The 26,062-nt window shown below is 45.3% G+C and overlaps 1 protein-coding gene across 1 annotated transcript in view; it reads right to left on the reverse strand.

Moving 5' to 3' along the window:
* megf10 (multiple EGF-like-domains 10) overlaps positions 1-26,062 on the reverse strand; it is a 109,713-nt gene that overhangs the window by 75,951 nt on the left and 7,700 nt on the right. The window contains exons 2-5 of the mRNA XM_086135202.1: positions 12,686-12,821; positions 7,496-7,597; positions 6,377-6,477; positions 5,860-5,952 (exon numbers count right to left, since the gene is read on the reverse strand). Coding sequence (XP_085991328.1) covers positions 5,860-5,952; positions 6,377-6,477; positions 7,496-7,597; positions 12,686-12,804 — 415 coding nt within the window. The 5' untranslated portion in view covers positions 12,805-12,821. The remainder of the gene's footprint in view (positions 1-5,859; positions 5,953-6,376; positions 6,478-7,495; positions 7,598-12,685; positions 12,822-26,062) is intronic.

The following is a 26,062-nucleotide window of genomic DNA, read 5'->3' on the forward strand; positions in this document are numbered from 1 at the left end:
ACAACTCACTAAACTTGCACATTTCCATGAATGCCTATCATTCAGCAAAGTGTTAGTTTAAAAGACCAGCTGTTAGCAACTAAACTTCAAATAACCATCTGTTCTGTTTTTTTTAAACAAAATTCAAAGTATTAAATTTCACAAATATAGCATTAGTGTCAGCATTTATCAAGAATCCCGAAGCCATGTTTCCATCTTTACAAACATACATGAAGTTGTGACAGCAGATATTTTGAAAAATAAGAAATACAACAAGCTAACGTTTATGAACTTCTGTCATGGGAGTATTTTACTCCTGTCACTTTTTGCGAAACACTACCCAATGAAGCCAGGCTCAGAAAAAGGTTTTCCCACACCTGGATGTCACTTTGTTGGCAGTTGTGGCATTATTTTTTGGCAAAATTGAAAAGCCAAGTCAACTGCGAAACATTTTGCTGTCTCCTGTACAAATACTAGACATGCCAATGAGTTTTTTTCTCCATCGTATCTTTCAACATTGTGGTCTCAGCGACTATGTTTACATGCAGTCAATAACCCTTTCAAAAGCAGAATATTTGCAATATTGCAATACTATGACTACTTTATTGATAATATTAATACATGGAAATGACCTATTTGCATCACGATGTCCATATTCCAATTGATCTGATTGATTACCATCTATATGGAAGTAGCTGTCTGCTCCAACATGAGAATGGGTTAATCCGAATGATTCAGAAACTGGAATTTTGACCTTTAACCACAAGTGTCAAACTCAAGGCACGGGGGCCAGATCTGGCACACCGCCTCATTTTATGTGGCCCGCGAAAGCAAATCTAACATGTCAACTTCTACAACATTTGCTAAAATTTGAAACAAAATTTCAAATTATCATGTGTAATAAATAAGAGAAATATTGTCAGCAATTTCCTGTTACCAAAACCACTCATTATCAACCATTACTTTTGACTTCTTGATATGCTTTCAGTCCTAACAGCCCTCCAAGGGAAATGGTAACTTCAACATGCGCCCTCGACATTTGAACCTGAAACGTAGTCAGTCACATCTCCTCTTGATGTCAGTAATCTTATTTTAATGGTGCTTTCAGAGCATTCTTAATCGCTTGTTTTTGTTACATAGTGCTAGTGAGCCAAGCCTAACACGGGCATTATAAATTATTATATTATTTTTAGAATATGCCTAAGGCCAGAAATGATTTTGCGTTGCTCAATTTTTACACATTAAGATCGTGTCTGTGACAGTAGTCAGACAAGCTAAGCCTAGTGGAGCTATGAGAAGCCTCAAGGAACAGACTCAACAATGCTCTCTTTTATTACAGACTGAAACTGAAGACAAAAAGGGCACACTCTATGGGCTCCATATGTTTATAAGGAGCCCATAGAGATCATATGGAAGAGAGCTCATATGGAAACACACGAATAACTTACTATTAGGTTTTCAGCAAACCAAACATATGCAAAGAGCAGACAAATGTCGATGCAACTGGCATAAACTGCTGTTGAAATTACAGCATATTAGGAATAAAGTGGAACCTTAATTTAAGGGAGTCACTGGGGGAAGGGGTTATCTTTTCGAGTGAGTTACATCAAATGTTTAAAAAAAAAAGCAAGTACAGTTCAAGACTATTGTTGTGTACTTTTCTCATAGCCGAGGAATGTCCGTTTCAGAAAATAATATTGTAAATAAAAATTAAATAAAAGCTTGGACCCCTCCATGAGCCGGCACCTTACCGTGGTGGAGGGGTTTGTGTGTCCCAATGATCCGAGGAGCTAAGTTGTCTGAGGCTTTATGCCTCTGGCAGGGTCACCCATGGCAAACAGGTCCTAGGTGAGGGACCAGACAAAGCACGGCTCACAAGCCCCTAATGATGAATAAAATAAATGGCACTCAGTTTCCCTTGCCCGGACGCGGGTCACCGGGGCCTCCCTCTGGAGCCAGGCCTGGAGGTGGGGCTCGTTGGCGAGCGCCTGGTGGCCGGGCCTACACCCATGGGGCCCGGCCGGGCTTAGCCCGAAGAGACAACGTGGGTCCCCCTTCTCATGGGCTCACCACTCATGGGAGCGGCCAAAGGGGTTGGGTGCAGTGTAAGCTGGGTGGCAGCCAAAGGTAGGGACCCTGGCGGTCCAATCCTCGGCTCAGAAGCTAGCTCTAGGGACATGGAATGTCACCTCTCTTGCAGCGAAGGAGCCCGAGCTGGTGTGCGAGGTAGAGAAGTTCCAACTGGAGATCGTCGGACTTGCCTCCACACAGCCTGGGTTCTGGTACCAGTTCTCTCGAGAGGGGTTGGACTCTCTTCCACTCTGGAGTTGCCCACGGTGAGAGGCGCACAGCAGGTGTTGGCATACTCATTGCTCCCCGGCTCAGTGCCTGTACATTGGGGTTCACACCGATAGACGAGAGGGTTGCCACCCTCTGCCTTCGGGTGGGGGGGATGGGTCCTGACTGTTGTTTGTGCATATGTACCAAACAGCAGCTCAGCGTACCCAGCCTTTTTGGAGTCCTTGGAGGGTGTGCTGGAGAGTACTCCTGCTGGGGAGTCCCTTGTTCTGCTGGGGGACTTCAATGCTCACGTGGGCAATGACAGTGAGACCTGGAAAGGCGTGATTGGGAGGAACGGCCCCCCCGATCAGAACTCGAGTGCTGTTTTGTTATTGGACTTCTGTGCTCGTCACGGATTGTCCATAACAAACACCTTGTTCAAACATAAGGGTGTTTATATGTGCACTTGGCACCAGGACACCCAAGGCCGCAGTTCGATGATCGACTTTGTGGTTGTATCATCGGATTTGCGGCCGCATGTTTTGGACACTCGGGTGAAGAGAGGGGCGGAGCTGTCAACTGATCACCACCTGGTGGTGAGTAGGCTCCGATGGTGGGGGAAGATGCCGGTCCGTCCTAGCAGACCCAAACGTATTGTGAGGGTTTGTTGGGAGCGTCTGGCGGAATCCCCTGTCAGAAAGAGTTTCAACTCCGACCTCCGACAGAGCTTTTCCCATGTCCCGGGATGCGGGGGACATTGAGTCCAAATGGACCATGTTCCGTGCCTCTATTGTTGAGGCGGCCAATCTGAGTTGTGGACGTAAGGTGGTTGGTGCCTGTCGTGGCGGCAACCCCCGTACTCGCTGGTGGACACCAGCAGTAAGGGATGCCGTCAAGCTGAAGAAGGAGTCCTATCGGGCCTTTATGGCCTGTGGGACCCCAGAGGCAGCTGACGGGTATCGACTGGCCAAGCGGAACGCAGCTTCGGTGGTTGCCGAGGCAAAAACCCGGGCATGGGAAGAGTTCGGTGAGGCCATGGAAGCCGACTTCCGGACGGCTTCGAGGAAATTCTGGTCCACCATCCGACGTCTCAGGAGGGGGAAGCAGTGCACCACTAACACTGTGTTCAGTGGGGATGGGGCGCTGCTGACTTTGACTCGGGACGTTGTGAACCAGTGGGCAGAGTACTTCGAAGACCTCCTCAACTCCACCAACACACCTTCATTGGAGGAAGCAGAGTCTGAGGACCCTGAGGCCGGCTCTCCTATCTCTGTGGTTGAAGTCACCGATGTGGTTAAAAAGCTTCTCGGTGGCAAGGCCCCAGGGGTGGATGAGATCCGCCCGGAGTTCCTTAAGGCTTTGGATGTTGTGGGGCTGTCCTGGTTGACACGCCTCTGCAACATTGCGTGGTCAACGGGGAGAGTGCCTCTGGATTGGCAGACCGGGGTTTTGCAGATGATGTGGTACTGTTGGCTCCTTCAAGCAGGGCTCTCCAACTCTCACTGGAGCGTTTCACAGCCGAGTGTGAAGCGGTTGGGATGAAAATCAGCACCTTCAAATCTGAAACAATGGTCCTCAGTCGGAAAAGGGTGGAGTGCCCCCTCCGGGTCGGGGAGGAGATCTTGCCCCAAGTGGAGGAGTTTAAGTATCTTGGGGTCTTGTTCACGAATGAGGGCAGGAGGGAGCGAGAGAGTGACAGGCGGATCGGTGCAGCGGGTCGATGCGGACGTTGTATCGGTCTGTCGTGGTAAAGAAGGAGCTGAGCCAAAGGGCGAAGCTCTCAATTTACCAGTTGAGCTACGTTCCAACCCTCATATATGGTCACGAGCTATGGGTCGTGACCGAAAGAACGAGATCCCGGATACAAGCGGCCGAAATGAGTTTTCTCCGCAGGGTGTCCGGGCTCTCCCTTAGAGATAAGGTGAGAAGCTCGGTCATCCGGGAGGGGATCAGAGTCGAGCCGCTTCTCCTCCACATCGAGAAGAGCCAGATGAGGTGGCTTGGGCATCTGATTCGGATGACTCCTGAACGCCTCCCTGGTGAGGTGTTCCAGTCATGTCCCACCGGGAGGAGGGCCCTAGGAAGACCCAGGACACGCTGGAGAGACTATGTCACCCAGCTGGCCTGGTAACGCCTTGGGATCCCCCGGGGAGAGCTGGAAGAAGTAGCTAGGGAGAGGGAAGTCTGGGCTTCCCTGCTAAAGTTGCTGCCCCCGGATAAGCGGTTGAAGATGGTGGATAAAAGCTTGGAAGTTGATGTTCGCATTATCCTTTCTGGAACTGATTTTGAAAGGTACTGAGAAAAGAGGTGTTTGAGTAGACAGGACACTCTTTTCTGTTCCTTGAATCTGGGTTCCCTCGGTCCAGGAAATCAAGGTTCTACTGTTCCTCTCTATATGTATATACAATGATTTTCAGGGAAACAGAAGGAAGAGATATTAAAAGAAGTAAACTGCAGCATCAACCATATTTATCCACCTTATTTAAAGTCTCTAGTTCGTGCAAGGAAATGGTTAATCATTGATAACATTCATGAAGGGCACAAGGGGGTGATTGCATTACATTCATTACATGACAGGTCTACAGCGCCCATGTGCAAAACTCCTGATGTGTGTCCAAGTTGAGGACAGATGCAGAGCACTTACACGAGCCAAACGAACCAGACTTTACAGGCCCTATTTTCATGCCCAGTGCAATCTCAATGTGCATATGGGTGGAGTTTTCTTTCTTTTGATAATTTCGTAGACAGATGCAGCCAACTTCATTCCTGGCCAATCAAAGTGGCTCCCCTCATTCCCTTTAAATTCAGTGCGGGAGAGGCGCACGGTCTACATGGTGAAAGCATAATGGATATGCTGGAGTTCATGCAAGAGGTCAGCGTGCACAAAGCACATTTATTAGGAACTGCAAGATCTTCATTTGCGGATGATGCAAGGTTAGCCGCTGTGAAGCGGGCACTTGGAGACCCCCCCCCCCCCCACTCCCTGATCATGTGTGTGTAACAACACCCCCAAAACACACACACGCACACGCCCGCAAGCACGCACACACACACACACACACACACCAAATCGGTTATCTTCACCAGGGTCGTGGGTGTGCTGTAGACTATCCCAGCTGTCATTGGGCAGTAGACGGGAGGGATAAAAAGTATAGGAGCTGCTGTAAAGGCAGCCACTCTCACGGCACGAGGTGAATGTGCTAACCAGTATCATTCCAAAATGTGTTGGTTTCATTCAATGTCAAATCATTTGCATTCTACAAACCAAAAAACCCCCCCCCCAAAAACAAACAAGAGCAACACCACTGTCATTCTTCCAGGAAGGAGTTTGAGAAGTATTGCTTGAATCCCTGCCCCACATTTCCCAATGCACAGTTTCCAACTTTAGATGCTTCACTCGAAAGGCAACTCTAAAATGCAGTTTGTGTAAAATACTCATTCGCTTTTACTCAAATGGTGTGTCAAAGTGTTGTGGGGAATCAGCAAAACAGTCAGTGAGAAGATCCAATCTGTTTTTGCTCTTAGTGAGCTTCACAGACATTAAGGCTCTCACAAACAAAGACTTGTCACCTCACAGACAGCAACAGCTGGACGACTTACTGCTGGAGCAATTGGAACCCCCCCATCCAGGCTCACACTGGCAGGTGTTGGGGGCCATACAGCGGCCGTGAACACAGCTCTCTGCACAATGAGCTGAAGAGGGAGAGAGGTTGGACATAAGGCAAGTTGAATCGGAGAATATCGACCACTCTGCCGCTCTCTTTTCAATCGATGAAGATTAATTAAGTGAAGTTCATCGATGAGTTTGTATGTTTGCGGTCATGCGTCCTCTTTCTTGAAGCTTTACTCTTCCACACACTTTTGGGGAAACAAAACTGGCCTCACTGTTCTAATACTCTTAGAGGGCAGTCTATGTAAACATACACAGTATAATTGTTCTGGTAAAAGTGCTTCTATGTTTAGAATGATACAGGATGTTTTGCATCAGCCTTCAAATTATGCAAAAGTCTGTGTTTCATGGGTTTATGGTGACATTTTTGGTGGGGGTGATTTGACTGAGCATTAATCCTCAATTCAGATAAAGCAAACTTTATAGAGCTGTAAATCTGATACTCACGAACACAAATGTCGCCGTTTTCAAAAAAGCCTGGACAGCACTGGGACTTCCTACGGTACATCGTCTTCTCTCCTCTCCGATACGCAATCCGGTAGCTTACCCTTCACACAGACAGGAAGTGAGGTCGTCCATTGAAATCCAGACGATTTAATCGTCTTTCTTCACATAATAGAAGGATCACTTTATATGAGATTGCACTATGAAAATATAGCCAATACCTGCACTCGCAGTCTGTCACCCGTGGATTCGTGTATTTGCTGTTTTTTTATTTTTTATTTTATTGTTTATTGTGAAAATATATATATATTGAATGTTTATCAGTTATTTGTTTTGTCTTGTTTTGTTTGACAAATTTGACATTGAAAAATTAAAAATTCCCAACACATTTCAGTGGCCGTCAATCATAAGCGGACTTTCGCCATTCACTTAGCGGCTTTACGTTCATTGTCAGGTTACAAATAGCAAATGTGAGTTTTCATAATTATACCTGAATGAAAAGACAGTAACCTCTTTGCATCAACATTCTTAAGATTCAAAATGTGAACTGATTTGTTCTGAATAATGAATGCAGTCACTTAAACTGATTGACTGAATCTGCATTGCATTACATTATTTTTTTTACTTCTTTATTGCAGCTGCCTGGTGTTGACACATGTAGTTGATAAACATGTGTTTCGGTCACTCGAAATGTGTATGTAAAGACACAATCCAACCAAAAATCAGATATAGGCACAAAATTGGAATTGGTCAACAAGACGATACGATATATTTTCATAAGATGGCACATACAGTCATGCTACCATTTGATTTCTGTACTTCCATAGCTGCACAGAGATGTCTCCATGCGGGATGTGAGTATGCCACATTTAAAGGGAATAGGAGAAGCCACTTTGATTGGTGGTGAATCAAGTAGACTGTGTTCATGCCCGCATCTGCGAAACTATCAACGCCCGGTCTAACATTCCTCCGTGCAGATTCATGACACGCCCCACACCAGACTTTAATCGGTCACGAATATAGAACTAGGAATCTTAGCATCCGCGAACTTTGCAAGGGCAAGTAATGGAAATAAGAATATTGTAAGCAGGAACAATTAAAAAAAAAAAAAGTGATCCTCACCTGTGTCTGGTGCACTTGAACCAGTTCAGGATGTCTGTGCAGCTGGTGTAATAAATCTGGTCAAAGGGATGGGCGTACGACTCTTGAACTGTCACTGAATATCTGAAACCAAAGGAAGAAAAGGAGTCAAGAGATCAGACATCAATGAATGTCAGAATCTCTGTGTGTGTTGAGCTTTCATGCACAGCGTTCTACCATCCAACAAGTTTATCCAAAAGGAATTTCTGTGGTTCTTTGGAATTAAATCTACCTCAAGCCGATCCCTGCCCACTGTTACGACTGGCTTTGTTAAGCACTGTGCATGGGGCGCATGCTTTTTCATTTTCATGACATGGCGGGGTAAAAGGAACCTTTTTAAGACAATTCCTGATCTACTCCTTTTATCCATACTCACGATACCATGTGTGTATGTTAAATATTGTTGATTGTATCAAGGAAAAATAAAAGGCAACTGCTGTTCATGGATGCGATGCTCCATTGCCTAGAGATATGCATGCCTTAGTTCACGAAGTAAGCAACGTAGTATGACGTATTCAACCAACGTTACTCTCATGATATACACAGTGGTGCCTTGGGATTTGAGTTTGATTTGTTCTACTGGAGACACTCATCTCTGATCATTTTTCATCATTGCAATAAATGGAAATAACAAGAATCCAGTTCAGCCTCCCCCAGAAACCCCCCCCCCCCCCCCATAATTTTGTGTATGTTTTTGGTAAGGAGAAATAGCATTCTATAATGTTGTACTTTATAAAAACCGAAATTATAATAACATAAATAAATAGAATGTCAAGCACTAAACAGTTTGTGCATCATAATTTTATGCTGCATTTCATTTCATTGTGCTGCTTCTTCTTGGTCACCGGGATACAGAACTGCGAAATACAGTCATACAGACACAAACAAAGAAAATACCTTTTACAGTACTGTACTGCTGCAAGTTACTCGTTATTGTGATATTATTCATTTATCGTGAAGTTAAAAAATACACTGTATGCCTACGAGTGTTCATATATACATATTATATATAAGACGGCCCTGATTATAAGACAACCCCCTCTTTTTCAAGACTCAAGTTTGACAAAAGACTTTTTGAACACCAACTTAATTTTTATACAGAAAATAATTACAGTCCATCTGAAACAAATGATTATAACAATATATTTGAGAGAAAAAGCATGTTATTTTGCCTCATTCAAATCTTAATATCTGAACCTCTAAATATGTAAACTAAAGTGCAATCACATTCGTAAATGAATGGCTTCTGGTTTTTGAAATGTAAATTACATCATAACATCTCCTCAGCTGCCAGTGAACCTGGACGATCTTCGACCCACTTTTCTCCAGATTGTCGCTACGTTTCTCCATTTTCTGTTATCTCTTCTATTATTTTCTTCTCTTTTTTTTCTTACCGCTATTTTTTATTTTTATTCTTCGTGACAGGGGTTCACTTTGGCCTGGGGAGTCAAGTTCAGCATTCGCTTCAATGATATCTAGCGCCAACTAGCGTCATTTGTTTGTTTGTTTACTTATTGAACATATAAAACACAATACAACAACAAATTGACAAAAGTGAAGGCTAGCAAAAGTTGTAAAAAGGAAAAGGAAAAAAACAGTCATCATCACAATTCTATGTTCAAAGGAGTAGGAAGAAGTAAGAAACGTATCTAGTCCTACCCCTTGTTATGTAGCAACATATGAGTTGATCCTTTTTCAATACAAAACTAAAGGAAAAATCTAAATATCATCAATGCTTTTATCCTTATGTGCACTGTACTTATCTATCCTACAGCTCTCGGTTTGTATATACATACTCACTCTTGCATATTTTTTTCTCAATTTTCTCATATTCATAATAAATATTACATTTCATTAATACATTTAATAAGTTGATCAATGTAATTCTGATGTATTACGATATGTTATAGCTATATCAAATTTATCAGCTTAACTCTGATTTGTGTCGTTTTTTTTTGTACTAATCTTTTGAATTTGTTTTTGAACTCGACAAGCGATTTACTCATTTTTAGGTCCGTTTCGAAATTATTCCACAGATTGACACCTATTACTGATGCACTCCTTTGCTTGATGTTTGTTCTTGTTTTGGATTTTTTGTATTGGTTAGTACCCCTTAAATTATAACAACTTTCTCTAATTTCAAAAAGCTTCTGGATGTTTTGGCAAAGGAGGTTATTTTGTACTTTTTACATTAATTGGGAGATTTTAAAGTCAACCAGGTCATAGAATTTCATTGTGTTTGATTTGATGAATAGTGGATTCGTGGGTTCTGTATATTTAGATCTATTGATTATTCTGATTGCTTTTTTTTGTAGTTTTAAATCAGGGAGTGTGTTTGTTTTGCAAGCGTTTCCCCATATTTCCCCACAGTAGGTCATATATGGAAGTAATAATGAGTAGTTTAATGTGTACAAAGATCTTTTATTTAACACATCCTTAGTTTTGTGGAGGATCCCTATAGTTTTGGATCTTTTTCTTTTAACATTGTCTATGTGTGGCTTCCAGGATAGTTTAGTATCTATAACTAATCCAAGAAATTTATTTTCATAAACTCGTTCTATTTCAATTGAGTTTGCCTTTATATTAACTTGGTGTTTGATTGGTCTCATGCCAAAAACAACTAACTTCGATTTTTTTCAAATTTAGTGATAATTTATTCCTGTTGAACCTGTTTTTTAATTTGTTTAATTCATTTTCTACAGTTTTCAGGAGCTGTTTCATATTTTCTCCAGAGCAGTAGAAAGTTGTATCATCAGCGAATAGGACACATTTAAATTCTTTTGAGACACTACAGATATCATTTATATATAAGATGAATAGTTTTGGTCCAAGCACAGACCCCTGAGGAACTCCATGGGTAATCTTCAGTAGGTTAGATTTTTTATTGTTGAACTGCACACACTGATATCTGTTTTCTAAATAACTTTCAATCCATTTATATGCTATGCCTCTAATACCATATCTCTCTAATTTAGTCAATAATATACTATGATATATTGTATCAAAAGCTTTTTTTAGATCTAGAAAATCCCAACAGTAAATTCTTTGTTATCTATACAGTATTAGTGGCTATTGCTTCCACAAGCTCCATTACTCCCATTGAGGTAGTCCGTTTTTCTCTGAAGCCATATTGATTTTCACTTAATAACATATTTTTGTATGAAGTGATCAAGTCTGCAAGAAAATAGTTTTTCAAATATTTTTGAGAATTATGGTAACAGTGATATTGGTCTATAATTTGTAAATAAGTGTCTTTCTCCACTTTTAAAAATTGCAATGACTTTTGCTGTTTTCATTTTTGATGGAAAAATACCAGCTTTAAATGAGAGGTTGCATATGTATGTAAAAGGTCGCACTACGAGTTCTATAATCTGTTTTACTATTGTTATATCAATATTAAAGCAATCAGTTGACATTTTATTATTATTGTTTTTACAATATTTAATATTTCATTATGATTCACAGCAGTAAGAAACATTGTGGAAGAGTTTTTTTTCCATGTATTTATCTATTTCAAAAGAATTTATTGGATCAGGAATTTGTTTTGCTAGGTTACAACCGATATTAACAAAATACTCATTAGATTCATTTGCTATTTCTGCAGTTCTCTTAATAATAGTATTTTCGTCTTTCATAAAGTACTCTGGATACTCTGCTTTTTTAGAGCTATTTCTAATTACATCATTTAATATTTGCCATATTTCTTGAGTGTTGCTTTTATTCTTTTCATACATTATTAATGTATGAAAATAATCTCTCTTAGTAGTTGTTATAATATTTACTAATTTGTTTTTATAGCTCTTATATTTTATTTCAGCATCTTTGGTTCTGAATTTTAGAAAAGATTTGTAAAAATAGTTTTTCTTTTTACACACGTTTTCTATGCCTTTTGTTGTCCATAACTTACTTTGGTCTTTGTATTTTCTGGAGACCTTAATTACTGGGAAATGTTTATCATATAAAGAGGTTGTGGTTGACTGAAATGCGTCAAATGCTGTATTTGGATCTTCTTTTGTGTAGACCTCGGACCAATTTTGTTTGTCGTGAATGGGTATAACGTCTCGACCCTGAATATACGACGACCACCACTTTATCAGTCTTATTTCAATGCAAAAAACACCGTCTTATATTCGGGCCAATACGGTATTTAGAGGTAAACATAAGTGGTGTGCGGGTGCGCTAAAAATATTAAAAGTGTAGCCACTACACATTTGCGTACCAAGCATTTCGCATTGGATTTTTGGGGGGTGGAGTAGAGCAGTAGATGGGGCTGAAGTAGTGTTGTATCATTTGTGAATAAGTCATTACTCTCGCAGTTCTGCATAGTACAAGTGCCACAAACGGTGTCAACTTGCAGGGTGGCGGCGGTGGCTGATGCGCGGAGTGCCTGCCAATCATTTGGTGGGCTTCGTGAGTGACTTAAGTCTTGGGCGCAGAGGCTGATGATGTTCCGTCAAGATGTGTACATTTTCCTAAAACCGGTTTGTGGTGCAAAAAAAGATTGGGGACCGCAATCATAAGTCCAAGAGAGCGGAGGGTCGAGCAAAAAATGAGCATTAAACAACAACCTCTGGTGGAGGCCAGTTATAACCAAAGGTATTCACCTTTAGTTATAACCAAAGGTATTCACCTTTGGTTATATCCATCCATCCATTTTCCGAATTACTTAATCCTCACTAGGGTCGCGGGGGGTGCTAGAGCCTATCCCAGCCGTCTTCGGGCAGTAGGCGGGGGACACCCTGAACCGGTTGCCAGCCAATCGCAGGGCACACAGAGACGAACAACCATGCACACTCACACTCACACCTAGGGACAATTTAGTGTGATCAATCAGTTTTTTGGAACGTGGGAGGAAACCGGAGTACCCGGAGAAAACCAACGCAGGCCCGGGAAGAACATGCAAACTCCACACAGGGAGGCCAGAGCTGGAATTGAACTCCTCTGCACTGTGAAGTCGACGTGCTAACCACTGGACTACTGGGCTGCCCTCCTTTGGTTATAATTAATTATTTAAAAAAAAATGTAATGCTCTGGTCAGGTGTGTCCTCGACCCATGACTTGTGCACACCTGTATTTAGTTTTTGTTTTTGTTTTTTTGTTGTTGTGATACCGGTAAATAGAATTTACAATGTAACCACGTCCACTAAATGTATGTAAAATAAGCAGACAAACCTCTCCCAGTGGCTGCAGACATTTGGATCTTCCAGGTTAAGCGAGGAAGTGATACAAGGCAGGAAAAAAAAGGCCACAGCCAACAAAACTGTCCCGTGGCATTGTAGAGGCATGGCCATCTCACTCAAAACTAGACCTTGACACAAAGAAGGCATCGGTTAACATTGTAACAGGTGAATTGTGAATTCATGAAAATAAAATACACAAACATCTCACACACTGTATATTAAAACATGTTTGTTTCTGGTGGACAAACAAATTGTAAATGATCATGTATCTAATATTCGACACAGTTTTTTGTAGTTAAGGATCTGAATGTTGACTGATGATGATGATGACTTTCAAATGGAAGTTGTTGAGTGAGCTGTTTAACTTTATAAATGAGGAGAAACCCTCGGCAAGCAATAAAATTGAGTATTCTAATTTACAGTATCAATGGAACTACTAAATGAGAACCAAAGATGCTGTCTGTGTGATCGTCCAGTGCTAGTCAGCTCACGTTAGCAATTAGCATTGCTTACAAATATCTTGCCTTGAATCTGTACAGACTGAAAAACATCAGGTATATACAACAAATATTGGGTTATATCGGCCCTTTTCAAATAGTTGGGTGCACCCCCCGAGAGGGGCGCGATGCGATGCCGATACATTTATTTTTTTACATTTATTACAATATTTTCTGTTACAGATTAAAAAACATTGTTAGGAAAGTTATTCTTTGCTGTAAGTTGAACTATATTTCTTTTTTTCTTTTCGTTAATAACGATACAATGTTATGCAGAAGGGTACATAAAACAATTTTATAGACAAATGATAATCATCATGGCAGCAGAGAGGAGTAGAGAGGGGGCCGCGAATTGTTTTCTTCTTGTTAAGGGGGGTGGCGTAACAGAAAATAATTGAGAAGCACTGGTGTAATTAAAGGTAAGAGGTAAATAATGATCTGTACAATCCCAAACTGAAATAGAAGTGACACAATCGGAAGGATGAGATGGAAGTGCACAAAAATAACTTCATACAAATACCCCTTATCCGGGGCCGGGTCGCGGGGGCAGCAGCTTTAGCAGGGAAACCCAGAAGTGCACAAAAATAACTTCATACAAATACCGCTTATCCGGGCCGGGTCGCGGGGGCATCAGCTTTAGCAGGGAAACCCAGACTTCCCTCTCCCTAGTTACTTCTTCCAGCTCTCCCCGGGGGATCCCGAGGCGTTCCCAGACCAGCTGGGTGACATAGTCTCTCCAGCATGTCCTGGGTCATCCTTGGGGTCTCCTCCCGGTGGGACATGCCCGGAACACCTCATCAGGGAGGTGTTCAGGAGGCATCCGAATCAGATGCCCAAGCCACCTCATCTGGCTCCTCTCGATGTGGAGGAGAAGCGGCTCGACTCTGAGCCCCTCCCGGATGACCGAGCTTCTCACCTTATCTCTAAGGGAGAGCGCGGACACCCTGCGGAGAAAACTCATTTCGGCCGCTTGTATCCGGGATCTTGTTCTTTCGGTCACGACCCATAGCTCGTGACCATAGATGAGGGTTGGAACGTAGCTCGACTGGTAAATTGAGAGCTTCGCTCTTTGGCTCAGCTCCTTCTTTACCATGACAGACCGATACAACGTCCGCATCACAGCAGACGCTGCACTACTCGTGAACAAGACCCCAAGATACTTAAACTCCTCCACTCGGGGAAAGATCTCCTCCCCGACCCAGAGGGGGCACTCCACCCTTTTCCAACTGAGGACCATTGTTTCAGATTTGGAAATATCCCAACCGCTTCACACTCAGCTGCGAAACACTCCAGTGAGATTTGGAGAGCAAATCTCACTGGAGTGAGTTAGACCTTACCAGGGAGGCTGAGGAGTGTGATCCCTCTGCACCCTCCGGTCCCCCTTTTTAAAAAGAGGGACCACCACCCCTGTCTGCCAATCCAGAGGCACTCTCCCCAATGACCATGCTATGTTGCAGAGGCATGTCAACCAGGACAGCCTCACAACATCCAGAGCCTTGAGGAACTCTGGGCGGATCTCATCTACCCCTGGGGCCCTGCCACCTGGGGTCCCACAGGCCATAAAGGCCCGATAGGACTCCTTCTTCAGCTTGACGGCATCCCTGACTGCTGGTGTCCACCAGCGAGTACGGGGGTTGCCGCCACGACAGGCACCAACTACCTTATGGCCACAACTCAGATTGGCCGCCTCAACAATAGAGGCGCGGAACATGGTCCACTCGGACTCAATGTCCCCCGCCTCACCCGGGACATGGGAAAAGCTCTGTCGGAGGTGGGAGTTGAAACTCCTTCTGACAGGGGATTCCGCCAGACGCTCCCAACAAACCCTCACAATACGTTTGGGTCTGCCAGGACGGACCGGCATTTTCCCCCACCATCGGAGCCTACTGTTGATCAGTTGACAGCTCTGCCCCTCTCTTCACCCGAGTGTCCAAAACATGCGGCCGCAAATCCAATGATACAACCACAAAGTCAATCATCGAACTGCGGCCTCGGGTGTCCTGGTGCCAAATGCACATATGGACACCCTTATGTTTGAACAAGGTGTTCGTTATGGACAATCCGTGAAGAGCACAGAAGTCCAATAACAAAACAGTACTCGAGTTCTGATCAGGGGGACCGTTCCTCCCAATCACGCCCCTCCAGGTCTCACTGTCATTGCCCACGTGAGCATTGAAGTCCCCCAGCAGAACAAGGGACTCCCCAGCAGGAGTACTCTCCAGCACACCCTCCAAGGACTCCAAAAAGGGTGGGTACGCTGAGCTGCTGTTGGGTGCGTATGCACAAACAACAGTCAGGACCCGTGCCCCCACCCAAAGGCAGAGGGAGGCAGCCCTCTCGACTACCGGTGTGAACCCCAATGTACAGGCACAGAGCCGGGGGGAAATGAGTATGAGTGTAGAGCACCTTGGCTGAGAAGGCTGCCTGGCTGGCCGCTCCCTAACATTATTATTATTATTATTATTATGAAAACCGGGTGTGCTGCAGAAAACATGAGGGCAGATTTGGAATCAGCACCAAGTCATCTAGAAAAGTTTACCTGCATTGCTGATTAAAAAAATATATACCGTATTTTCCGCACTAAAAGGGGCACTGGATTATGAGGCGCACATTCAATGAATGGCCTATTTTGTAATTTTTTAAATATATTGGACGATTGCACGATAAGATGCAATCGACAATGACTCCACTAGATGGAGCTACGCTCAAGGAAAACTCGAGTGAAGCGCACCTCAGCAGTTCATAGTCCGCTGCTCTCTGCTGTGCACCAATCAGCGCCGACGCAACCCACGTCACAGATGAAGAAGCGTTGAACAAACGACAATAGCTAAGATAGCTTAGCTGTTGAGTGACAGAACGATCAAATGTCAGTAAAATGTATTGAATAAAGCAGCGACAGAGTTCACTTAACCAACAACAAGTTATAAACATTGACTCATTAACACTGAACTCTCTTGCCGCTGCTCTATTTCCGTGTTCAACTGTGTAACACTATCGCCTTAAGTTTTAACTCTGTGTTGTAAGTACTGTATGTCTCTCGCAAGCAGTGATTTTGGGGTCGACATATAACCGTAATAACCATACACAAGGCGCATCGGATTTTAAGGCGCGCTGTGAGCTTTTAAGAAAATGGAAGGCTTTTAGGTGCGCCTTTTAGTGCAGAAAATACGGTATATAAAATGTAAAAATGTGTTAACCAATGTAATTTAAACATTGTTTATAGTATATAATTATTCATAAACACCCTGTTTAACCTTGCCAGGAGTACATTCCAGGAAAACATTAATCTGAATGCTATTGGTTAATTCTGAAAAAAGCTATATCTCAGTTATAAGAGGGTGTGCACACATCTGTAACCTCATTATTTCGGTTGTCATTATTCCCACACTCAAAAAGGTTTTCAAGAGTTGTAAAGCTGATAGGTCACAATGGTGAAAAAAGCTGGCATTTGAACCGGCTTTACTTTTTATGTCCACTGTATTTTCACAGCATTGTAAAGTCCATCCATCCATTTTCCGAACCGCTTGATCCTCACTAGGGTCGCGGGGGGTGCTGGAGCCTATCCCAGCCGTCTCCGGGCAGTAGGCGGGGGACACCCTGAATCAGTTGCCAGCCAATCGCAGGGCACACAGAGACGAACAACCATCCACGCCCACACTCACACCTAGGGACAATTTAGAGCATCCAATCAGCCTGCCATGCATGTTTTTGGAATGTGGGAGGAAACCGGAGCACCCGGAGAAAACCCACGCAGGCCCGGGGAGAACATGCAAACTCCACACAGGGAGGCCGGAGCTGGAATCGAACCCGGTACCTCTGCACTGTGAAGCCGACGTGCTAACCACTGGACTACCGGGCCGCCAGCATTGTAAAGTCTCTTAATTAATTTATTTATTTATTGTTTGTTAGTTTGTTTGACATTATGAGAAAGGGAAATGAGCCAACTGTGCCAGTAAGCTGGATAAAATGGATTTAATGCTTGTCTTGCGCACTTAGGTGCTCATTGATGATCCAAGTGCTTTCCAGTACTTATTTTTTCTGAAGAGAAAAGGCTAACTAGCAGCTGCGTTGATCAGATTCTGGTCAGGATGTATAGAAGCACTTTGGTTAGACCAGAGAAAACAGCTGGAAAAAGACTGAGGTCAAAGAGTTACCCTATTTCTCTTTACAAGACAGAAGCCTCCTTTTCTTGTGCCGTTTTACAATAATTTGGTCTCAATAAATGTTTTTTCAGAGTTAGTGGATTTATTTGTCTTGTTGGAGCAAAAAACTGAATAATTACACGATGGCCAAGGTAAATGAGGTCAAGTCAGTTTTCACCCAAGTTCCATTTTTCTCACCTTTCATCACTTATTTCCAGTAGGATATATTTTTTCCAGGGTAAACTTACACATTATTTGTTTCCCAAATCTTAGTTGATGAGTGAATTGGTGATTAAAATTTTGTACGCTTTCATACGAAATACAGTGGGGAAGGGTGTTTGTACTGTGTTTTCACATGCATTTTTGGGGGCAGCAGAGCCCATCTTCTCTTGTTTCACTTGGCTGAAGGGGCACAGCTGCAGCCACCAATGTTAAAATATACCCCCGCCCTCGCTCCTCTTCCCAAAGACAACTGCGTTACTGCATAAACAAGGGCCGTGGTGCCCGTGTGAAAGGCTCCGGACACCCCAAAAGGAGTAGACTTTGCAGATCAACGTTGATGCAGCGTCCCAAGTAGTACGATACTGTCGCCTCCACGTCTCATTTGCAATTGGCTGAGACCTGGGGTTCTATTTCCATACACGTGCATGGGCGCTCGGTGTAAAAACTGGCGTGCCTTGATTTTCGGCCTGCGGAAAGTTTAGTTTTTGTTTTAGGTGTTGGGTATTTGACAGACCATGCTGCGTCATGCTGGGCATACCGGCGGACCCAAGGCGTTTACTTTTAAATGCCCTCGGCGCACCTGATAATTTTATGACTGAAAGTAGATAGACCACAAACCAGCTCTGAGCAGATCTAAGTTGTGATGCAGGTTGTGCGATTAATGGTAGATTTGATCAAGAAGCGGGCAGACAGCGTTTGCGCTCTGCTGATATGTGTGGTGGACACCATCATATTTCACGAATATAGTTAGTTAGTTAGTTAGTTAGTTAGTTAGTTCCGCCCGCTCCTATTTGGAACATTGGGCGACGAGCCTCCTCCATTTGTTCCGGTCACTGGCGACCTTTCTTGCTCCATGCCAGCTGACACCCATCTCACTGAGGTCTTCTTTGGCAGTCTGTCTCCACGTCTTCTTTGGCCTACCTCTCTTCCTCTTTCCACCCTCTGGCATCCAGTCCATGGCCACACTTGCCGGTCTCTCTCTTGGCAGCCGGAGTACGTGGCCGATCATTTTCCTTCTCCTTTCAGAGACAATGTCTGACAGTTCAGCCACTCCTGCCCTCTTCATCACCTCCTCGTTGGTGATGTGGTCTCTCCATGAGATCCTCAGGATGGATCTCAGGCAACGCCGATGAAAGACATCTAACTTGTTGGTAATGTTGGCTGTCTTCATCCATGTCTCACAGGCGTAAATCGCTGTTGGGATAACCACTGACATATAGAGGCGTAGCTTGGTGGTCGTAGTGATGGCTTTCGATGACCAGATGTTGCGGAGGCGTTGGAACACTCCCGCAGCTTTACCAAGTCTACTGTTGACGTCTTTCTCCACACCACCTGTATTTGAGATGTTACTCCCAAGATATGTGAAGCTGTCAATGTACTCTATGTCATGTTGGTGTAGAGTGAGTGGTTGAAGGTGTTGGTGCTGTCCGACGGCCATGGCCTTGGTCTTTTCCTGGCTAATTCGTAAACCGACCTTAACTCCGTGCTCATGCAGATTGTTGGTCAACTCCTGGAGTGCGGGCTGGGTGTGACTTAACAGAGCCAAATCATCTGCAAATTCCAGGTCAGCTAGTCTGCTCCCTCCCCACTTGATACCAACTTCTTCCCCTGTGATGGACTTCCTCATCACAAAGTCAATTATGATGATGAAGAGTAGGGGTGACAGAATGCAACCCTGTCTTACACCAGTGACAATGTCAAAATCATCAGTTGTGCCACTGTTGGTTTTGACACAACAGGTTGAGTTGTGGTACAATGACCTGAAGATGTTGATGTACTTGAGGGGTACACCATACAGCTGGACGATCTGCCACAGTGACTCCCGGTGGATGCTGTCGAAGGCTTTCTTGAAATCGATATAGTTGATCATGAGTGGTGTCTGAAGTTCTTGGCACTGCTCTATGATATTTCGAAGGGTAAAGATCTGTTCGGCGCAAGACCTTCCTTTCCTGAAACCGGCTTGCTCTTCCCTCAAGATGTTATCCACTTCATCTTTAAGGCGATGTAGCAGGACACTGCAGAATACCTTGCTGGGGATTGACAGCAGTGTAATGCCCCGCCAGTTATTGCAGTCTGCGAGGTTTCCCTTCTTAGGAAGCGTGACAATGACCCCACGTCTCCAGTCGGCAGGAACCTCTTCAGCATGCCAAATCAGGTTGAACAGGTGGGTAAGGCTCTCCACAACAGCGTCTTGGCCGTGTTTCAACATCTCGGCAGCTACCTCATCGAGTCCCGGTGCCTTGTTGTTCTTAAGGCCCTTGATTGCTCTGGCAACCTCAGTCTCGGATATCTCTTTCGATGTAATATTTAGAGCTGGAGCTGGTGTCTCTTGATCGAAATTGAAGAGCACGGGAGGCATTGGTTGGTTGAGAACCTCCCTGAAGTGTTCCAGCCATCTTGCTTCTCGCTCCTCGTCGCTTAGAAGTGTCCTGCCATCCTTGCTCCTGATTGGCACGCTAGAGCTGCTCCTGGAGTTGGTTAGCTCCCGCACGATCTTGTATAGGGTCGTCGTGTTGTTGTTCTCGGCTGCTTCCTGTGCCTCTCTTGCTTTCTCTTCTAGCCACTGTCTTTTATCTTTCCTGCAACTCTTCTTCACTGCCCTGTCCAAGCGCCTGTACTCCTCGTCTTCCATCCTCCAGCTCCGGAGCCTCCTCTTTTGTTCTCTTTTTATCTTGGCCCCTTTCCTTTCATCAATCAACTTCCAGGTGTTGTCTGTTATCCATCTCTCTTTGTTGGTACCCCTCTTTCTGCCGATAACTGCTTCTGCAGTTTCAGCAATGGCACAAGAGAACATACTCCACTGCTCCTCAATGTTTGCAAGGTGTTGTGATACCTTGAGCTTCCTACTCAACTCCTCACAGAAGCTTTCTGAGATGTTGTTATCCTTTAGCTTGTCCACTGCGTAAGGTCTCTTGGGCTGCACCCTTTTCACCTTCTTCAGCTTCAGCTTGATTTTACTCACCACAAGGAAGTGGTCTGAACCCACATCTGCACCTCTGTGGGAGCGAACGTCGAGCAATGACGAGCGCCACCTTGTGTTGATGCAGATGTAGTCCAGTTCGTTCTGGGTCCCGCCACCAGGTGAAACCCAGGTTACTTTGTGGATCCGCTTGTGCTCAAAAAAGGTGTTGCCAATGCTGAGGCCGTTGGTACTGGTTAGCATCAACAGTCTCTCCCCGTTGTCGTTCGTGGAGCCTGCAGACCCATGTGGTCCAACTGTGGCATTCAGGCCCCTTCTGTCATTATCCAGTTTTGCGTTGAAGTCTCCAATCAGCATTTTGATGTCATGTCTGGGGATCTCCTCAAGCACGGTCTGGAGCTGGTTGTAGAAGGTGTCTTTATCGTCCGCTGAGGCAGCTTCGGTTGGGGCATAGACTTGTACGATGGTTACTTTGGCATATCTGGTGTAGAGCCTTGCTGTAATAATCCGTTCATTCACCGGCTTCCATCCAATCAATGCTTTTGCTGCACTATTGGAGAGGATGATGCCGACTCCATGGGAATGGTGGTCTTGCTTCCCAGAGTACAGAAAAGTTGCTCCTACGAATATAACTGCATGCATTAAAGCCTCTGAATCATTGGGGAAATCAATTAATTCAACACATGATCACCATCTTTATTCTATCAATTAAAACACTCCTTTGGGCCGCAGCACTGCTCTGTGGTGGAAAATGGTGTGGGGGGTCAGACATAGAGGCTCCGTCGGGGAGGGGGGGTGCGTTTGACCTTGGGGAACATGTTTTTTTATTTAGATTTTTTTTACTGTCCTAGAATAAAGTGCAATTGCACCTCCACTACATTAGGGGGCAGTGGCGCTCTCATTGGCAGAGTGTGGGCAGGGAGCTTTCGCTCTGTGTTTTGTTTGCACTGAGCATGCACGCTTTATCAAGTGGAGATAGAAGTATAGCAGATCCTCAAGTGCCACCATGAAAAAATATTTAACAGGGATGAGAAACAGGCGGAGATAAAGAGACAAATGAAAGTGTCCGGACAGCTAAGACGAGGAATATGACGAAGCGTGATTGGCTTCACTGTGAGTACAGTGGGAGACGAGGAAAAAAAACCATCATGTATAATTTAAATTCCTCGTCTCACCCCTCGGGTGGTGTCCGTCCCTCATTCAGCTCGGGTCCTCTACCAGAGGCCAGGAAGCTTGAGGGTTCTGCGCAGTATCCTTGCTGTTCCCAGCACTGCACATTTCTGGACTGAGATGTCCGATGTTGTTCCCGGGATCTGTTGCAACCACTCATCTAGTTTGGGGGTCACTGCCCCAAGTGCTCCGACCACCACAGGCACGACTGTCACCTTGACCTTCCAGGCTCTCTCCAGCTCCTCTCTGAGCCCTTGGTATTTCTCGAGTTTCTCGTGTTCCTTCTTTCTGATGTTTCCATCACTTGGGACCGCTACATCCACTACAACGGCTTTCCTCTGCCCTTTATCTATGATCACGATATCTGGTTGGTTCGCCATTACCATCTTGTCAGTCTGGATCTGGAAGTCCCACAGGATCTTCGCTCTGTCATTTTCCACCACCTTCGGAGGTGTTTCCCATTTTGACCTTGGGGTTTCCAGTCCATACTCTGCACAGATGTTTCGGTAGACTATGCCAGCCACCTGGTTATGACGTTCCATGTAGGCTTTCCCTGCCAGCATCTTACACCCTGCAGTTATGTGTTGGATCGTCTCAGGTGCCTCTTTGCACAACCTACACCTTGGGTCTTGTCTGGTGTGGTATATCTGGGCCTCAATGGCTCTGGTGCTCAGGGCCTGCTCCTGAACAGCCAGGATGAGTGCCTCTGTGCTGTCCTTCAGGCCAGCCCTCTCTAGCCACTGATAGGACTTCTTGAGATCGGCCACTTCAGTTATGGTCCGGTGGTACATCCCGTGTAGGGGCTTGTCCTCCCATGATGGTCCCTCTTCCAGCGCCTCATCTTCTGTTCCCCATTGTCTGAGGCATTCTCTGAGTATGTCATCCGTTGGAGCCTTCTCCTTGATGTATTCATGGAGCTTGGATGTTTCATCCTGGACAGTGGCTCTCACACTCACGAGTCCCCGGCCTCCTTCCTTTCGGCTTGCGTACAGTCTCAGGGTGCTGGATTTGGGATGGAACCCTCCATGCATGGTTAGGAGCTTTCGGGTCTTAACGTCCGTGGTCTGAAGCTCTTCCTTTGGCCACCTTATTATTCCTGCAGGGTATCTGATCACTGGCAGGGCATAGCTGTTTATTGCCCGGGTCTTATTTTTGCCATTGAGCTGGCTTCTTAGGACTTGCCTCACTCGCTGGAGGTATTTGGCCGTAGCCGCTTTCCTTGTTGCCAGTTCGAGGTTGCCATTGGCTTGTGGTATACCGAGGTACTTGTAGCTGTCCTCAATGTCTGCTATTGTTCCTTCAGGGAGTGAGACCCCTTCAGTGCGGACTACCTTTCCTCTCTTAGTCACCATCCGACTACATTTCTCAAGCCCGAATGACATCCCGATGTCGCTGCTGTAGATCCTGGTTGTGTGGATCAGGGAGTCTATGTCCCTTTCGCTCTGAGCATACAGATTTATGTCATCCATGTAGAGGAGGTGACTGATTGTAGCTCCATTTCTGAGGCGGTATCCATAGCCTGTCTTGGTGATTACTTGGCTTAGGGGGTTCAGTCCTATGCAGAACAGCAGTGGGGAGAGTGCATCACCTTGGTATATGCCACATTTGATGGACACTTGGGTAAGTGGCTTGCCATTGGCTTCAAGTGTGGTTTTCCACATCCTCATTGAGTTCGCAACAAAGGCTCTTAGGGTCCTGTTCACCTTATACAACTCCAAGCATTCAGTGATCCATGTATGTGGCATCGAGTCATAGGCTTTCTTGTAATCAATCCAGGCTGTGCACAGGTTGGTACATCGGGACCTGCTGTCTTGTGCGACTGTTCTGTTAACCAGGAGCTGATGTTTGGCTCCTCTGGTATCTCTACCAATGCCCTTCTGTGCTTTGCTCATGTATTGATCCATGTGTCCACTTATCTATGCCTGACATGAGCTTCCATGTTGTGGAGAGACAGGTTATTGGCCGATAGTTGGATGGGACTGCACCCTTTGAGGGATCCTTCATGATCAGGATCGTCCGCCCTTCGGTTAGCCATCCTGGGTGAGTCACATCCCTCAGCAGCTGGTTCATTTGTCCTGCTAGGCGCTCATGGAGTGCTCTGAGTTTCTTTAGCCAGTAGGTGTGGACCATGTCTGAGACTCTTTCCTGTATGTCTGCCACTGTTATGGTAACTGGGTTCTGTTCAGGGAGGTTGCTGTGCTCCTCTCTCAGGGTCACCAGCCATTGTGCACTGCTGTTATGTGCAACCTCCTTCTCCCATATGCCTTTCCAGTACCTTTCAGTTTCCAGTCTTGGTGGGTCAGCTCTGTTGTTAGGACCCTGCCACTGAGCGTACACTTTCGCAGGTTGTGTTGCGAACAGCCTGTTTATTCGTCTGGCCTCATTCTCTTTCGTGTACCGCTTTAAGATAAGATAAGATATCCTTTAGGCGGCTGGTCAAGGCTTGGAGCCTTTGTTTGGCAGTTTCGAGTGCTTCAGGTATGGTCATCTGGATGTACCTCTTGGGTATCGGCCTTTTCATCACGCCTCTCTGGGCCTCCGTCAATTGACTCACATCTTTCCGAGCCGCCTTGATCTTAGCCTCCAATCGTCTTTTCCATGGTGGGCAACGTATCTCATGGCTTCCATGGTTGCTCTTATAGCCAAGCATCTCAAGGATTACCGATGCTGAAGCGTATATCAGCTCATTGGTTTGCGTGATCGTTACGGTAGGGATCGCCCTCAGTGCTGCATTCACACTTTCCATGAGACTTTCAGGTGGTACTTCACATAGCCGTTGTAATCGGTTTCTAGGTTGCCCAGCTTTCATTCTCGCCATGATCTTAGCTTTCAGGTCAGTTGCTGCCTCGCTCAGCATTTCATTCATTGGGGCTGGCCTCCCAATCTCATCATCTGCATTCATTGGGGCTTGCCTCCCAATCTCTGGTATGACCTCCTCCTGTGATCTGGCAGCCTGGGGCCCTTCACCATGGAACCTGCGTTGTACCTCATCAATCTCAAGTTGTGACAGCAGTTGCCGTTTGTGGATGTTGGAACACTGAGCTACTAGTTGTTTCGTGGTCAACCGTGACTGTGGGTATCAAAGTAACAATTTAGCCCACATTCTCTGCATGTAACCCCTCTGACTAGGGTTGCTTGAGTAGTAGCATTCCAACAGAGCCATGTTATCGCATCTCGCCCATCTCCGCTTTGTTCCAGTAGCCCATTTTTCATCAAGGTGCTCTGGTTCCCCAGCACCTGACGCAGACCTTGTTTGGCCGGGCGACGTCTGAGCCGGCATGTCATTCATTTTACTGTCTCTCATCATTGTATGAGGTAGGCATTAGCGTGAAGGATCTTGCCCAAGGACCCACACTGGATGGTGTTATGTGCTCATGTGCTATATATATATATCCATCCATCCATTTTCCGAACCGCTTGATCCTCACTAGGGTCGCGGGGGGTGCTGGAGCCTATCCCAGCCGTCTCCGGGCAGTAGGCGGGGGACACCCCGAATCAGTTGCCAGCCAATCGCAGGGCACACAGAGACGAACAACCATCCACGCCCACACTCACACGTAGGGACAATTTTAGAGCGTCCAATCAGCCTGCCATGCATGTTTTCGGAATGTGGGAGGAAACCGGAGCACCCAGAGAAAACCCACGCAGGCCCGGGGAGAACATGCAAACTCCACACAGGGAGGCCGGAGCTGGAATCGAACCCGGTACCTCTGCACTGTGAAGCCGACGTGCTAACCACTGGACTACCGGGCCGCCTATATATATATATATATATATATATATATATATATATATATATATATATAGAGAGAGAGAGAGAGAGAGAGAGAGAGATTTTTTTTAAGTAAGGTCATTTTCAATTTACTTTGTGAACAAAATGTTTTATGCCTGTGGTCATGAAATGCTTTGAAAGACTGGTCTCACAGCACATCAGAGTCTGCCTGCCTCCCACTCTAGACCCTTACCAGTTTGCCTACAGGGCAAACCGGTCCACCGAGGATGCTATAACCATAGCACTCCACACCGCGCTGAGTCACCTGGAGCACCCGGGAAACTATGTGAGGATGCTCTTCCTGGACTTCAGCTCAGCCTTCAACCACATCATCCCGGAGATCCTTGTCCAAAATCTGACTCACTTGTGTATCTCCACCTCCATCTGCCAGTGGGTTAAAAATTTCCTCACAGACCGCCCACAGTCCGTCAAACTTGGCCCCCACTTCTCCTCCACCATCACACTCAGCACCGGTTCTCCTCAAGTATGTGTACTGAGCCCCCTGTTGTTCACTCTCAACACATTGCTCTCCGACCCATCTCTCAAACAATCAAGTTTGCGGATGATACGACCGTGGTCGGACTCATCTCAGGGGGGAATGCGTCTGACTACAGAGAAGAGGTTAACCGACTGACAGCGTGGTGCT

The sequence above is a fragment of the Hippocampus guttulatus genome, chromosome 17, assembly GCF_054856545.1.
Source record: "Hippocampus guttulatus isolate MCC_2025c chromosome 17, RoL_Hgut_1.0, whole genome shotgun sequence".
In the NCBI taxonomy this organism is placed as follows: Eukaryota; Metazoa; Chordata; class Actinopteri; order Syngnathiformes; family Syngnathidae; genus Hippocampus; species Hippocampus guttulatus.